A 16,887-nucleotide genomic window follows, 5' to 3' on the forward strand; every position below is an offset into this window, starting at 1 on the left:
TATCATAAGCTCGTTTTCTCACAAATCACCCATAGTTTGGATCAGAATTGGAAAACATTGCAAGCCCATGCTGTACGTTTATATGGTTATTGTGTTATATCAGGCATAGGCAAACTCGGCCCTTCTGATGTTTTGGGACTACAACTCCCATCATCCCTGACCACTGGTCCTGTTAGCTAGGGATGATGGGAGTTATAGTCCCCAAAACCTCTGGAGGGCCGAGTTTGCCTATGCCTGTGTTATATATTTTATTGAAAAATAAAAATGTAACAGAAGAGGTCTTGCTACTGCCAACTCCCAGCAGAGCTATTTACACACACTTGTGCACATGCAATTGCCTGCTTTATGACAAAAGTCTGTGGATTGAGGCACTAACATGGTTGACATTGACAAGTGGTGGTTCTGCAGAAGAGCAGCAGTAGGTAGCGTGAAAAGCTACCTACTTCCTGGGCAGAGCTCAAAGACAACAGCAACACTAATATCGTATAGCGCAGTTGGTTAGAGCATGGCACTGATAATGCCAAGGTTGCAGGTTCGATTCCCGTATAGGACAGCTGCATATTCTTCCATTGCTGGGGGGGGGGCTGGATTTTAATGATCCTCTGTGTCCGTTCCAACTTTGCAATTCTGTGATTCTATGCATACTCAAAACTGAGCTCCATTTACTCTCTAGAATTTCCAGGCAGAATGGGGCTCCTGCTCCTTTAACATGTTTAGGCAAAGAAAACATATTTTTTTATTTATTGAATAAAATAAATAAAAGGAACTCAGGCCAGCATACCATTTTACCCCCACAATAACTCTGGGGTGTAGGTTAGGCTGAGTGATAGAATGAAAGTTGTAAGCTGTCTTTACAAGGTATATGTCCATGTAGCTCAGTCTTGTTTATTCTGCCTGGTGGTAGCTCTCCAAAATCTCAGGGCAGAGATCTTTTGTGGGAATGTTCAGGGAGGCAGGAGAGGATATATTGTTTATTAATATCCTTCCAAACTTGCGCCAGCAAGTTCCTTTAATTAGCAAAGTTTCACATTCCCCTTTTAAACGCTGGTTGCAGGCTTGTGTAAGCCTCTCACTATCAGGTTCCTGGTAAGTTCCCTTATAACCCTCTTAAAAGAATAAACACGCCACAATCTTGTGTAAAGTATATAAAAGTAGTTTACTCACATTCAGTTCACAGATGGATCCCTGAAGGCAGACTTAGTTACAAAGTATATACATGTGGAGCTATCCCATATGGGGATAATCTTAAGTCTCCTCTGTTGGCTAGAAGCCAACAGAACATCTCTAGCTAAAAGCTGCTCCAACGACAGAGGAAATCAAAAAGAGAGAGTGTGCTGCGTGCCTTTTCCCTTTTGTTACCTGGACAGGTAAGGTCATACCCACCTCTAGTCACATGTAAAGGAAATATGTCACAGCCAGGAGGAAACAGGAAGTTTTCAACTGGCCGGACCAAACATTCCCCTGCATGTCCACTCTAGGAAAACAAGGAATGTTGTACTTGACTGCTACTTACGTATCACACCCCACATCTTTCACATCACCTGCTACTTGATCCTTTTAAACAGAGACACATGCAAAGACTCAGCTGTGGGTCCTCCCTGTAGCATCCTAGATGGAGCAACTTGCCTGAAGCTTTGCTTTATGGCAAAGTATGACTTAAACTCACATATCTACTACACCAGGGACGTGGCGGGCGCTGTGGGTTAAACCACAGAGCCTAGGACTTGCTGATCAGAAGGTCAGCAGTTCGAATCCCCGCAACGGGGTGAGCTCCCGTTGCTTGGTCCCTGCTCCTGCCCACCTAACAGTTCAAAAGCACGTCAAAGTGCAAGTAGATAAATAGGTACCGCTCCGGCGGGAAGGTAAATGGCGTTTCCGTGCGCTGCTCTGGTTCGCCAGAAGTGGCTTAGTCATGCTGGCCACATGACCCGGAAGTTGTACGCCGGCTCCCTCGGCCAATAAAGCGACATGAGCGCCGCAACCCCAAAGTCGGCCATGACTGGACCTAATGGTCAGGAGTCCCTTTACCTTTACCTATCTACTACACCATTCTGCCACCATATCTCCACAACCATACCTTTGACATGACATCGCTGCAAAGACTTTTGAAAGCTGGTTAGTATGTCTGAGTTGCACTCAATGGCCATGATCCAAAGAGGAAAGGGGGGAGGAGTGGGGGGGGATAAAAACATGTGCTTCATGCATGCCAGACTGTGCTGTCTCTATTGCTATGACAGAACCACTTAGAAACCATTTTTGCAGCCTGCCCTGCAACATAAATCCTGGCCACACCCATGCTGACCCACCAATATTTTATTCAAGTTGGCACCCCTGATCTGGATTTACCAGTTCTGGGGGAAATTGGGCGAGTTTATTTGTGAATCTGGGGGGGGGGATAGCCCCTTCAAATATTTTATTGGGTGGGCCGGAGTTGCCTCCTATGATCCGGATTAAGGGATGGGGGTTGGGGGACAAGAAGGAGAGGTAAAGGCTGCCATTCTAGAGACAAATGTGGATGCTGTGAAAAAATTACATGCAGGGGGATTACCAGAGGTATACCTCAGGGTTAGGGACGTGGGTGGCGCTGTGGGTTAAACCACAGAGCCTAGGACTTGGCGATCAGAAGGTCGGCGGTTCGAATCCCCGCGACGGGGTGAGCTCCTGTTGCTCGGTCCCTGCTCCTGCCAACCTAGCAGTTCAAAAGCACGTCAAAGTGCAAGTAGATAAATAGGCACCGCTCCGGAGGGAAGGTAAACGGCGTTTCTGTGCGCTGCTCTGGTTCGCCAGAAGCGGCTTAGTCATGCCGGCCACATGACCCGAAAGCTGTATGCCGGCTCCCTCGGCCAATAAAGCGAGATGAGCGCCGCAACCCCAGAGTCGGTCACGAATGGACCTAATGGTCAGGTGTCCCTTTACCTTTACCTTACCTCAGGGTTAGCAAAATTGGTGCAGAGAAGCTGAATCGATTCTTTGCATCTCTGCAGTGGTAGTTATAGGGCAGATCCCAGTGCCGGAACTAAATTTGGGACACTGAGGAACTGAGGCATATAACAATGAGAAGAGATTAATTTCTAGGCTCAGTGGTTTAGACCACAGGTATCCATGACTGAGCTGGTGATGTTAAATTCTTGAGAATAATCTTTTGGAGAATATTCTCGATTAATGAGAATATTAGAGAATTTTCATTTAAAATAGGAGAATATTCATTTTAATGCATTGAAAATGATACAATTAGTTAATATACATGTTTATTAATGGGTAAACTTGCTCAGATGGCAACCCAAAACTGTACAGATACTTTTATTCAATGGTGCAATGTAGTGAATTTCCATTCTTAGATTTTTTTTGCACCAGACTGAAACTGAGAATTCAGCGTGAATGACTCACGTTAATCACTAAGCCTGCCACTAACTGTATATCTACCATCAACTTTGAATTCTAATTATGTTGTGTATGTATGAAATGTAGCTTTTAAAGTAAAAGGAATATTTTTTAAAAAAAACTCAGGCCAGCTATATGAGCATGTTCTTTAATAAGCATATCTACCTGGTACAGTATTTTCAGTGCAACACAAAGAAAATCAAGATAAAGTTTAAAATAAATGCTATTATTTCCAGGAAATAAAACACAAGTAATCAGTAACGACAAGTTACAGAACATCAGAAATGCCAATGTTGAATTACACAATGCCCAGTAATGTAACTCAGGGCTGGATTTAGGTTTGATGAGTCCCTAAGCTACTGAAGGTTATGGGGCCCTTTATATGTCCAGCTGTCCTTTGTCAACAACAAATTGTCACTGGTTTTTGTGTTGAATATATGCTATATGGCAGGGATGTCCAACAGGTAGATCGTAATCTACTGGTAGACTGTGAGGGGTCTGTGGTGGATTGTGGGCACCCCTCCCCCCATAAAGCTCAACAAGCTTAGCTTCCTAAAATAAGCACAACAACTTTGATAGATCACTGCCAGAATTTTTTTATAGTGGGAGTAGATATCAAGTCTCTTGAAAGTTGGACAGGCCTGCTATATGGTAATTTATGGACCTAACAGGTATCTAAACGAGACGCGGGTGGCACTGTGGGTTAAACCACAGCGCCTAGGACTTGCCAATCAGAAGGTCGGCAGTTCGAATCTCTGCGACGGGGTGAGCTCCCACTGCTCATCGAAAGCACGTCAAAGTGCAAGTAGATAAGTAGGTACTGCTCCGGCGGGAAGGTAAACGGCGTGTCCGTGCGCTGCTCTGGTTCGCCAGAAGCGGCTTAGTCATGCTGGCCACACGACCCGGAAGCTGTACGCCGGCTCCCTTGGCCAATAAAGCGAGATGAGCACCGCAACCCCAGAGTCGTCCGCGACCGGACCTAATGGTATCTAAAGCCATTTGCACATAACAAAATATGTATTTTATCAAAGTCATTGTTGAACTTATATTTTGGAAACGTACATCCAGGGGTTTTTTTCTCCTTTAAATTTTTTTGGGGCCCCCAAGAAAGTGGGGCCCTAAACTATAGAATGTTTAGCTTATACGTAAATCCGGCACTGCCCCCCCCTGGCTGCATTAAAACCGTGTTCGTGGAAGACCATCTTACTCGGCTACGAGGGATCGCCAAAGATAGAAGAAGAGAAGTTTCGAGCGCGCCGACTTGCCTTGCGACCCTCTTGCCCGGAGGCGCTGCGGGAAGGAGGCGCCTGCGAGGGCGGCGCCCTCGGGCGGGAGGAAGTTTAAGCGCCGGGGCGGTGGAGGTGGAGACCGAGAGGAGAAAAGCGCCCGGGCTGCAGCCGCTGCCCAACAGAGCGAACGCGGCGAGGAAGAAGAGCTCGCCGAGATCGCCACCTCCTTCCCGGGCTTGTTGTTGCGCTCGCCGCTCTCCTTCGCTGCCTCCGCCGCCCCTTCGAGCACCGGCCAGCCATGGGCGGATCGGGATCCAGTTTGCTCGACGAGAGCAAGTGCACCTACATCCGAGGTAAGCCGGGGCTGGCCAAGCTCGGGAACTGGGCAAAAAAAAAGGAACTTTGCAAGGAAAAAACAAACCCCAACTTTGGGGAAAGAAGTGTGCGTTTTTACGCGCGCGCTTGGGGCGCAAGGGGTCGTGTGAAAGCCTTGCGCCAGGCAGCGAGGAACTTTTCCAAACTCGCGTTTGGAAAGGGGGTCCCCCTCGGCGCTGCCACGCGCTCGGCTGGGCTGCCAGCTTCCCTGGAGGTTGGAAGTGCGAAAGCGGCATCCTGCCGAAAGGAGGAGCGTCGACTCTGGAGATGATCCCTGGACCTCTCCAAGGATGGAGGAGGGTTGTGTGGTTGTTGCGTGTGTGCTATTTCGGGGCCGATTCCGGGCTCTTTTAGCGGTTTGGCTCTAAATAGCAGCGGACACGGATAGCAGCTGACACGCACGTGGGAAGGAGACCATGCGGAGAGGGGATCGGGCTCCAGGCGGTTTGTTTTGCTCGCCGTCTGAACATAACGCGTGCAGCGCGATCCTATGCGTTTTCACGCTCGGGCGAAGCAGGGTTTGCTGCCTGTGAGTGTGTTAACTTTAACTTGGGCGTGAGTCCCATAGAACTCAGCAGGACTTACTTCTGAGTAGACCCGGACCGTGGCCTAGGAGTCTCCCCCCCACCAGTGGCGTAGCGTGGGTTGTCAGCACCCGGGGCAAGGCAAGTAATTTGCGCCCCCTAACCCGTGGATTTGAGCAGGGGGCAGAGAGCTGCGAGTGCGAGCGCGCCCCCCCCCCCGATGTTGCGCCCGGTGCGCCCGGCCCCCCTGCACCCCCACGCTACGCCACTGCCCCCCACCCCCGTTGCATCCTAAGTTCCGCGCAGTCAAATCTGGGTTCATCTGCGGGGTGGCGGATCGAGGGGCAAACCAGCTAGAAATATATACAGTACATAGGAGAAAGTGCTGAATGGAGGAATTGGACAGAGAGGTGCTACTTTGCTATTTACAGTCTGCAAATGGAAAAAAGAATGGTAGATTTGTGGCAGCTGTGCAACGGTGGAATTCTGATACTTGGTGGAATATATAGCACTTACCTGTTATAATCATCTCTAGGGAGGGAACAGGCAGCTTTGGGCTGAGTAATTACAACTTAACCCTATAACGCGTTTTCTCATTGCTGCTCAAAACCCCCTAAAGGAGATTTTAGACATTGCTTCAGTTACTGCGACCATTTATCAGTTAGTTAATCCATTAGTAACATCTTGATAGCTAAAATACATCGAATAAAAGTGTTCATACAAATTGCAGATAGGAAGCAAAGTCAGGATTCCCTCCTATACAAGACAGAAGGAGGAATGCTTGCTGTAGGACAGGCATCCCCAAACTCGGTCCTCCAGCGGTTTTGGGACTACAGTTCCCATCATCCCTGACCACTGGTCCTGTTAGCTAGGGATGATGGGAGTTGTACTCCCCAAACAGCTAGAGGACTGAGTTTGGGGATGCCTGCTGTAGGATAATGCCCGCTGCTTTATTTTTCTTCTTAGATGTAGATTTCTTTAATTGGGTGACCACGCCACCAAAATATGCATCCCATTGATGTTGCCCCTAAGAAGCCGCTTTCAGAGTATTTCATCATGCACCAAAACATCAATAAAATCATTTCATTTACATGAAAGCAAACCAGACACCTGAACAACGTAACTTAGCTCAAAAATCCAATTAACAGTGAGCTACTGTATGGGGTAGGGACGCGGGTGGCACTGTGGGTTAAACCACAGAGCCTAGGGCTTGCCGATCAGAAGGTCGGCGGTTCGAATCCCTGCAATGGGGTGAGCTCCCGTTGCTCGGTCCCTGCTCCTGCCAACCTAGCTGTTCGAAAGCACGTCAAAGTGCTAGTAGATAAATAGGTACCACTCTGGCGGGAAGGTAAACGGCGTTTCCGTGCGCTGCTCTGGTTCGCCAGAAGCGGCTTAGTCATGCTGGCCACATGACCCGGAAGCTGTACGCCGGCTCCCTCGGCCAATAAAGCGAGATGAGCGCCGCAATCCCAGAGTCGGTCACGACTGGACCTAATGGTCAGGGGTCCCTTTACCTTTACCTTACTGTATGGGGTGTTAGGAGAGAGGCGGTACCTCTGTTGGGGACATATTGTGCTCCTACTTGCGGTGGTTTGTGTTGGTCCCCATCCTGCACTCAGCCCCCACCTATGGCTCCTAGGTGCTGTCAGTGTGCAACAGTGGCCACACCCTGGGAACAGTCTTGCTCGGTTGGCTAAATCAGGTGACGGTAGCCAACAGGTTTCAAACCCTTGGTGTGTTAGGGACTTTGTGAAGACAGGCTCTGATAGATTGTGTGGACAAGACCAATCGTGGGTCCAGGGGTCAAGAAGGCAGTTTCTGCATTTGCTGTAAAGGGAAGTTGGGCACAGATGGGGCTCATTGACCTCGAAAGGTAGCCCATCACGGAGAAGGAAAGCTCTGATGCGAAATCTCTGCAGCCTTGTGGGATATCTTTGGGAGAAGAAAATGCTACGGTGTAAACCCTACCCAAATCCAGAGTCGCTAAGACAATTGGAGGACGGTACACTTCCTCCTGGCAACTCCAGCAGCCGAGCTGGTACCAAAATATCTCACTCTGCTTTCCTTGGGACCACATCAGCAAGGCTGAGAGGGAGGTCTTGTCTTCTGGGCAGCCCCGGATCTTACATTATTATAAATTTTATTAGTATTTTTCACACAACAACAACACGAAAAATAACAATACACAAAACACAAAAACCAGCATACGAAAAAACAAATCCATATCTTACAAGTTAATAATATAAACACTAAAAAGAAAAACAAACATTGACTTCCACCAGTCCCACAGCACCTCCTTTACCTCTCATTGTGTCTTCCTGTTTTCCTTATCATCTCTATCCTAGCATCTAGATATAAATCCCCCTTTCTTATCCTTTCACTTCACAAGGTTATTCCAGACTCAGCCAGATTTCTGTCCTCAGACCTTGGCTTTTAAGGTATTCATTTAGGCACTCCCATTCCTTTTTCATTTCACTTTTTGGTTTTTTTCTTATTATATCTGTCAGTTTGGCTAATTCTAAATATTCTGAAAGCTTACATAACCATTCCATAACCAATGGTTATAGCGTAGGACCTTCTTACAGACCACCCAGGCTTGTGCCCCAGGGAGGTCACTTGGGTGCTAATAATAATAATAATAATAATAATAATAATAATAATAATACCCCCCATCTGTCTGGGTTTCCCCATCCACTCTGGGCGGCTCCCAACAGAATTAAAAGCACAACAAAGCACCAAACATTAAAAAGTTCCCTAGACAGTGTGATTTCACCCCCAGAGGGGCGCACTCCATTGTCCCTCGAGACATTTGGATGCCAACAACACTGTTGCAAAAACCCTTCTGAATAGCTACGCCTTAACTAGCTTTTAAAAAGAGATTGTCAGTGATTAGGGTGGGAGTGCATTCCACAAAGAAGAAGAAGAGTTTGGATTTGATATCCCGCTTTATCACTACCCGAAGGAGTCTCCAAGCGGCTAACAATCTCCTTTCCCTTCCTCCCCCACAACAAACACTCTGTGAGGTGAGTGAGGCTGAGAGACTTCAGAGAAGTGTGACTGGCCCAAGGTCACCCAGCAGCTGCATGTGGAGGAGCGGAGACGCGAACCCAGTTCACCAGATTACGAGTCTACCGCTCCTAACCACTACACCACACTGGCTCCAACAAAGCTGTTGTTGCCACCAAGTAAAAGAAACCCCAGCTGCATATTTGCCACCTGCCTGACTCTAAGATCTCTGAGCAGGTGGGGATGCATAGAAGAGGATACATCCCTTTCAGTCCTTTCTGTAACATCATTGAGTACAGAACATAGTGCTTTACAATTCTGACCACTTTGCTCATGACAACCCTTTGAGGGTTTGTATTGCAAAATGTAAAGTATTGCACTTGGGCAAAAAAAATGAGAGGCACAAATACAAGATGGGGGACACCTGGCTTGAGAGCAGTACATGTGAAAAGGATCTAGGAGTCTTGGTTGACCACAAACTTGACATGAGCCAACAGTGTGACGCGGCAGCTAAAAAAGCCAATGCAATTCTGGGCTGCATCAATAGGAGTATAGCATCTAGATCAAGGGAAGTAATAGTGCCACTGTATTCTGCTCTGGTAAGACCTCACCTGGAGTACTGTGTCCAGTTCTGGGCACCATAGTTCAAGAAGGACACTGACAAACTGGAACGTGTCCAGAGGAGGGCAACCAAAATGGTCAAAGGCCTGGAAACGATGCCTTATGAGGAACGGCTAAGGGAGCTGGGCATGTTTAGCCTGGAGAAGAGGAGGTTAAGGGGTGATATGATAGCCATGTTCAAATATATAAAAGGATGTCACATAGAGGAGGGAGAAAGGTTGTTTTCTGCTGCTCCAGAGAAGCGGACACGGAGCAATGGATCCAAACTACAAGAAAGAAGATTCCACCTAAACATTAGGAAGAACTTCCTGACAGTAAGAGCTGTTTGACAGTGGAATTTGCTGCCAAGGAGTGTGGTGGAGTCTCCTACTTTGGAGGTCTTTAAGCAGAGGCTTGACAACCATATGTCAGGAGTGCTCTGATGGTGTTTCCTGCTTGGCAGGGGGTTGGACTCGATGGCCCTTGTAGTCTCTTCCAACTCTATGATTCTAGGCAGGCCAGGCTGAAGCAAAGCAGGTAAGGATTTGGCCAGTCTTTGGATGAGAGCCCACGATGGCTCCATTTAGGAACAAACAGAATTATAATATATAATTGTTCAAAGACATATTAAAATGAAGGAGGGTATGCAGACTGGCTGTAGGTGAATGTTTCTAAGAAATGTTTAGTTAAGCCCAAAACATATCCAAAGAACTGCATCATGCTCTAATACAGGGGTAGGCAACCTAAGGCCAGGGGGCCAGATCCAGCCCAATCGTCTTCTAAATCCAGCCTGCGGATGGTCCAGGAATCAGCGTGTTTTTACATGAGTACAATGTGTCCTTTTATTTAAAATGCACCTCTGGGTTATTTGTGGGTCCTGCCTGGTGTTTCTACATGAGTAGAATGTGTGCTTTTATTTAAAATGCATCTCTGGGTGATTTGCGGGCATGGGAATTCGTTCATATATATTTTTTTCAAAATATAGTCCGGCCCACCACATGGTCTGAGGGATGTGGTGGACCGGCCCACGGCTGAAAAAGGTTGCTGACCCCTGCTCTAATAGGACATTGCAAGTTGATCACTCTGGTGTGCAAAAAAAGAAAAAAGTGTTGCTATAGCTTCCATTGAAAAGCAGAGATGGACAAATGCAAAGTTAAGATAGAGATGTAGTTTAACATGCAGGGATGAGATTCCTTCTGTCCAGATTCCTTTTTCTGCCAAATTAGTAAAGGGATGAGGGCTCTCTCCTGTTTTGCGTTAGGTGACTGCTTGTGCTACCTACTGCCATTACGGAAATAATGCAACTTGCATTCTGCACCAAAGGAAACTGTATTTTGCCCCCATGCGAGTCAAAACCAAAATACACACTGACAAGAAAGCTGATGGAGGGGTGAGGGTGGGGGGGAATAATAATTTAAAGAGTTAATGGCTGAAAACATCAGTATAAATCAGTATTTCTTTAAATATATAACCAAAAGGGAGTGTGCTGTTGAAGCTTAGATTGGTCAAAGGAAGAACCGTATTTAAAACGAGCATATTAGTTAAAAGGATGTTGTCAAAGGTGTCAAATCTCTTCAGGATGCTGGGAGGTGATTTGAAACCACAATAATAGAGGCTTAGGTGAATTTACACCGCAGATTAGGAAACGAGCGAATAAATCCAGAACGATGCCAGACTGGCTAATAAGCAGAGTAGCGGAAGTTATCAAAGGCAAGGTCGCTGCTTTTTAGAAGTGGAAATCTTTCGCTCATAGGAGGAAAACAGAAAGGAGCCTTAATGGTAAACTGTTGTTGTTTAGTCGTTTAGTCGTGTCCGACTCTTCGTGACCCCATGGACCAGAGCACGCCAGGCACTTCTGTCCTCCACTGCCTCCCGCAGTTTGATCAAACTTATGCTAGTAGCTTCAAGAACACCATCCAACCATCTCATTCTCTGTCGTCCCCTTCTCCTTGTGCCCTCCATCTTTCCCAACATCAGGGTCTTTTCCAGGGAGTCCTCTCTTCTCATGAGGTGGCCAAAGTATTGGAGCCTCAGCTTCACGATCTGTCCTTCCAGTGAGCACTCAGGGCTGATTTCCTTCAGAATGGAGAGGTTTGATCTTCTTGCAGTCCATGGGACTCTCAAGAGTCTCCTCCAGCACCATAATTCAAAAGCATCAATTCTTCGGCGATCAGCCTTCTTTATGGTCCAGCTCTCACTTCCATACATCACTACTGGGAAAACCATGGCTTTTACTATACGGACCTTTGTTGGCAAGCTGATGTCTCTGCTTTTTAAGATGTTGTCTAGGTTTGCCATCGCCTTTCTCCCAAGGAGCAGGCGTCTTTTAATTTCGTAACTGCTGTCACCATCTGCAGTGATCATGGAGCCCAAGAAAGTAAAATCTCTCACTGCCTCCATTTCTTCCCCATCTATTTGCCAGGAGGTGATGGGCCCAGTGGCCATGATCTTCGTTTTTTTGATGTTGAGCTTCAGACCATATTTTGCGCTCTCCTCTTTCACCCTCATTAAAAGGTTCTTTACTTTCTGCCATCAAGGTTGTGTCATCTGCATATCTGAGGTTGTTGATATTTCTTCCGGCAATCTTAATTCCGGCTTGGGATTCATCCAGCCCAGCCTTTCGCATGATGAATTCTGCATATAAGTTAAATAAGCAGGGAGACAATATACAGCCTTGCCGTACTCCTTTCCCAATTTGGAACCAATCAGTTGTTCCATATCCAGTTCTAACTGTAGCTTCTTGTCCCACATAGAGATTTCGCAGGAGACAGATGAGGTGATCAGGCACTCCCATTTCTTTAAGAACTTGCCATAGTTTGCTGTGGTCAACACAGTCAAAGGCTTTTGCATAGTCAATGAAGCAGAAGTAGATGTCTTTCTGGAACTCTCTGGCTTTCTCCATAATCCAGCGCATGTTTGCAATTTGGTCTCTGGTTCCTCTGCCTCTTCTAAATCCAGCTTGCACTTCTGGGAGTTCTCGGTCCACATACTGCTTGAGCCTTCCTTGTAGAATTTTAAGCATAACCTTGCTAGCATGTGAAATGAGTGAAATTGTGCGGTAGTTGGAGCATTCTTTGGCACTGCCTTTCTTTGGGATTGGAATGTAGACTGATCTTCTCCAATCCTCTGGCCACTGCTGAGTTTTCCAAACTTGCTGGCATATTGACAAGAGCATAAATAGGGAAAACGTGAATTTGAGGAGCATATTACTGAAGAAAAACATTAAAGCTGCTAACAAAACTCTTTAAATGCATCCTGAGCAAGAGACCCCTGTGTGGAGGTGGTTGGACCTTTAGACAAGGAAGGAGTGAAATAATGATTAAAGGAGAAGAAGGAAATTTCAGAATGACTCTTTGCCTAAGTCTTTGCTGTGGAAGGTGTTGGATAGATACTCATGCCTGAGCTGCTTTTACAGGGCGTGTTTGAGTCAAATAGAGGTGGAAAGAAGGAAGGTTCTACAACTCGGTGACAGATTAAAAGTGCACAAGCCACATTCCAGGTGGCGTAGGCCCGATAGCTCTTTGAGAACTGAAATGTGACGTTGCTGATCTCCTACAAATAACATGCAATTATCAGTAATACTGGGCTCCTTACAGGAGGATTAGAATGTAGCCAGCATGATGCTCATTTTTCATGATGCTGACCTTTAAAGCCCTAAACGGCCTCGGTCCAGTATACCTGAAGGAGCGTCTCCACCCCCATCATTCTGCCCGGACGCTGAGGTCCAGCGCTGAGGTCCTTCTGGCGGTTCCCTCATTGCGAGAAGCAAAGCTACAGGGAACCAGGCAGAGGGCCTTCTCGGTAGTGGCGCCCGCCCTGTGGAACACCCTTCCAGCAGATGTCAAGGCAATAAACAACTACCTGACATTCAGGAGACATCTTAAGGCAGCCCTGTTCAGGGAAGTTTTTAACGTGTGATATTTTATTGTATTTTTGGTTTTTATGGAAGCCGCCCAGAGTGGCTGGGGAGGCCCAGCCAGATGGGCGGGGTATAAATAATAAATTATTATTATTATTATTATTCAAAGAGGGTACCAGGAAATTACAATCCAGTTACCTTAATGCTTGATCTAGATATATAGACCATGGGTAGGCAAACTAGGGGCTGGATCCGGCCCAATCGCCTTCTAAATCCGGCCCGTGGACGGTCCGGGAATCAGCATGCTTTTACTTGAGTAGAATGTGTCCTTTTATTTAAAATGCATCTCTGGGTTATTTGTGGGGCATAGGAATTCGTTTCCAAAATACAGTCCATCCCCCACCCCAAGGTCTGAGGGACAGTGGACCACCCCCCTGCTGAAAAAGTTTATTGACCCCGATATATATGAATCATTAAGTACATAGAGGAACATGTCTTGCTGAGGAAACAGCAGCATGGTTTATGTGAAGGGAAGTGTTATGTCACCAGTGTGGCTGTTGAGAGTGTCAACAAGTGTGTCAATAGAGACAATCTCAAAGGGGTCATATACTTGGACTTTTGAAATTCCTTTGTACAAAGTGCCTCACCAGAGAGTCCTGAGCATTCGCTGTCTTGTGGTACAAAAACGGGTGCTCTTATGCGTCAGTAAGTGGTTAAAAATAATGGAAAGCTGAGTATAGGAGTAAGCAGACAATTCTCAAAACAGAGAGTAGTGCTCTCCTACAAAAGATCTGTGTTGAGACTGATAGTCTTTTATTTTTCAACCAATAATCTGGCGTCAAGGATGAATAGTGAAGTGGCCAGTTTTGTGGACAACAAGGGCAGATTGGGAAGAGCTCTGAAATGATCTCTCCAAACCTGGGTGAATGGGAAATAATAGTAAATGAGGTTCAGCGCTCGTTAGTGTGACATGATGCAGGTTGTGATGGGGGAAGATTTTTACTTATAAACTGATGAGATCTGAACTGACAGAGGCTAAGCAAAAAGGAGATATTGTCATTGTGGTGGACAACTCAATAGAACATCAACTCGGTATATATTGGTGACTAAGGTCATTGAAAATAAGAGCCTTAACTTTAGCCCCAATAGCTACAGAGAAACTCCAGCTCTATTGAATATACCAGTTGCATAATTTCTTATTCTGTCTAGTTCTGCAGATTTTTATGACTTAGATATATACTGCTTCTGGTAGTCTTTTGGAGAAGTATGCAGCTGTTTATATTACTTACTTAGTTATTTATTGCAGTTATATCCCACGTTACCATAAGGACTGGAAACTTGCTTTTAAAGAAAAGAAAGCTGCTCTTGGAAACCTGAATTTTGTATTAAATACCACAAATGTATCCGTGGAATTGCAAACATTCATTTGCCCCTAGACCGGAGCTTTCCAGATTTTTCATGTCGGTGACACACTTTTTAAACATGCATCATTTTGTGACACAGTACAGTGGTACCTTGGGTTACATACGCTTCAGGTTACATACGCTTCAGGTTACAGACTCCGCTAACCCAGAAATAGTACCTTGGGTTAAGAACTTTGCTTCAGGATGAGAACATGGCGGCAGCAGAAGGCCCCATTAGCTAAAGTGGTGCTTCAGGTTAAGAATAGTTTCAGGTTAAGAACGGACCTTCGGAACGAATTAAGTACTTAACCCGAGGTACCACTGTAATTCAGTTTTACTAGCAAACTGGCGGGCTGCTCGCTCCCTTTCTAGCCCCGTGGGGAGCGTTCCCGCAACACACCTACACACTGCGGCCGACACTAATGTGTTGTGACACATAGTTTGGAAGGTTCTGTCCTAGACAAAGACTGGTTCAATGGGTTACTACTCTAGGTAGGCAAACAGAAGACTTTCAATACTTCATTGGAGTCTTGCTTTTAGTTCCTCATTTTGTTCCTGTGTTGCTGTTTGCAGTATACATGTCACACACACACACAGAGGGGAATTGGGAAAGGCGCACATTTATGCTACTTGCACTTGTTTGCAAGTAGATCTATTTCAGCAAGTGCACCATGGCTGCTGTAAAGACGTGCAAGGGGTGTGGAATAGTTCTTCGCATCAGTTGGAATCGGCCTTAAAGAGTGAAGTTGCATGGTCACAATCCAGCTGCAGTCGTTTCCAGTCCTGTTAGTCTGAATGGTAAAATTAAGCACATGTTTAAACCTTTGCCTTTGAAATCAACGAGGCTTAAAAATGCTTAACTTTGGCTGCAATGCGTCTTGATGTTTGCTGGGTTTTATTAAATCAATGGACAAAAATATACTGTATGGCCATAAGACTTTTTTCCCGGTGCATAAATATCCTAGCATGTGTGATTTAGCCTCAGTAAATAGGATGGTTGTTCATGAGAACCAGGTTGTTCATCAGTGCATATAGCTGAACCTCAAATAGTCATCTCAGCTTTGAATGATATGGCTTGAAATATAAAGGATGCCTGAATTAAGCATTTTATTTATGGTTACCAGGTTGTTACGTGCACAGTTATGGTGTCTGTTTCTTTAAAATACCTGCAGTGCCAGGAAGCTATGCAAATAGCATATTTCCTACCAGTTCTTTTGCTCACCCTTCCTTTCTACACATTGTCCTGTGGCTGCTTTTAACAAACTGGACTCCATCTCTGCAACTTTAGCAAGCTTACATATATGTGAAGCTTATGCAAGAGATACGGGAGCCGGTGAGAACACCGTTTCAGGTGGAAGAAAAGGAAAAAGTTACACAAAATACAAAAATCAAGATAAGATGCGTTTACTGGTTACTTTGCCCTTCAGCAAAGATCTTGCATCGCAAAAATACAAAGTTGATCCTTGTTGAACCAGCTGTAACAAAAATGTCAGCAAAAATGTCAGAAACCAGCCACCAGATGTAAACTTTCATTATATTGCAACCCGATTGTAACAAAAGCTTGTAGAAAGAGAGGTAGACAGCTTCTCCAGATTTCATATGTTACAATGCAATCTGAATCAAGTCTACTTAGAAGTAAGTCTTACTTAACTCAGCTGGGCTTACCCTTAGGTACGTTGGCCTTACTGCTTGATGTTACGCATAAACTCAGACGTAAACTCCAGCAGATTCAGGTGAAATCACTCTTAAAGTAAACACAAAAGAATTTCAGCTGAAATCAGCAAGATAATTTTGAATTAAGGTCAGGGTGTGTGAGAGAATACATTCATTCACCTGGTCACCTGGTCTGTGACATAACACCTGTCAATTTGTGTAAGATTTCTTCAACCGTTCTCATGGTGAAAATCCACATATAACTTACCTGAATTCACCCTAACTCTCAGAGGCAAAGCTTATCCAATGAAGGCATTTTGAACATTTAGGGTCTTTTTCTGCCTTCTGATAACTTTTAGGTACCGGCTATGCTCTCTCAATTTGTTTCAAGGACTAGGGACCTGTTTAAAAGAAATAAGTAAGCTGTCTGTGGACAAACACTGGAGAGAAGAGCACCGCAACCCCATAGTCGCCTTTGACTGGACTTAACCGTCCAGGGGTCCTTTACCTTTACTTTTTTTACCTTAAAAGAAATCCTTAGCTACGTGAGTTTCAGATATGAGTATGCAGGCAGGAGTATCCTGCAATCTTTAGACTTCATGCAGCCTAATTCCATCCTGTAAATAAATAAGCAAAATCAGAAGATGTCCACAAACATGCTGGTGGAAATACAGGGTTTTTTTAAAAAATAAAAAACCCTACTTATCTGTTTATTATTTGATATTTAAACAGTATGTCAGTTGTGATCCCAAGGTGGTTTGCAATCCAAAACCTCAAAATAACAACATTCAACTAGTGGTTTAAAACCACATTAAAATATGAAATAACAATACCTCGGATGGACATTGGTTCATTAC

The 16,887-nt window shown here is 45.4% G+C and overlaps 1 protein-coding gene and 1 long non-coding RNA gene across 2 annotated transcripts in view; one reads left to right on the top strand and one right to left on the bottom strand.

Annotated features, from left to right (window-relative positions):
• Positions 1-4,759: 4,759 nt before the first annotated feature.
• NIBAN1 (niban apoptosis regulator 1) overlaps positions 4,760-16,887 on the top strand; it is a 102,139-nt gene continuing 90,011 nt past the window's right edge. The window contains exon 1 of the mRNA XM_082225443.1: positions 4,760-4,963. Within this exon, the coding sequence (XP_082081569.1) occupies positions 4,909-4,963 (55 nt within the window). The 5' untranslated portion in view covers positions 4,760-4,908. The remainder of the gene's footprint in view (positions 4,964-16,887) is intronic.
• On the bottom strand, positions 14,911-16,428 carry LOC309533938. The gene is made up of 3 exons (XR_014220552.1): positions 16,299-16,428; positions 16,043-16,121; positions 14,911-15,168 (listed from the first exon to the last, which is right to left on the bottom strand). It is a non-coding gene; the product is annotated as an uncharacterized lncRNA (long non-coding RNA).

Source organism: Podarcis vaucheri (assembly GCF_965113315.1).
Source record: "Podarcis vaucheri genome assembly, chromosome: 6".
Lineage (NCBI taxonomy): Eukaryota > Metazoa > Chordata > Lepidosauria > Squamata > Lacertidae > Podarcis > Podarcis vaucheri.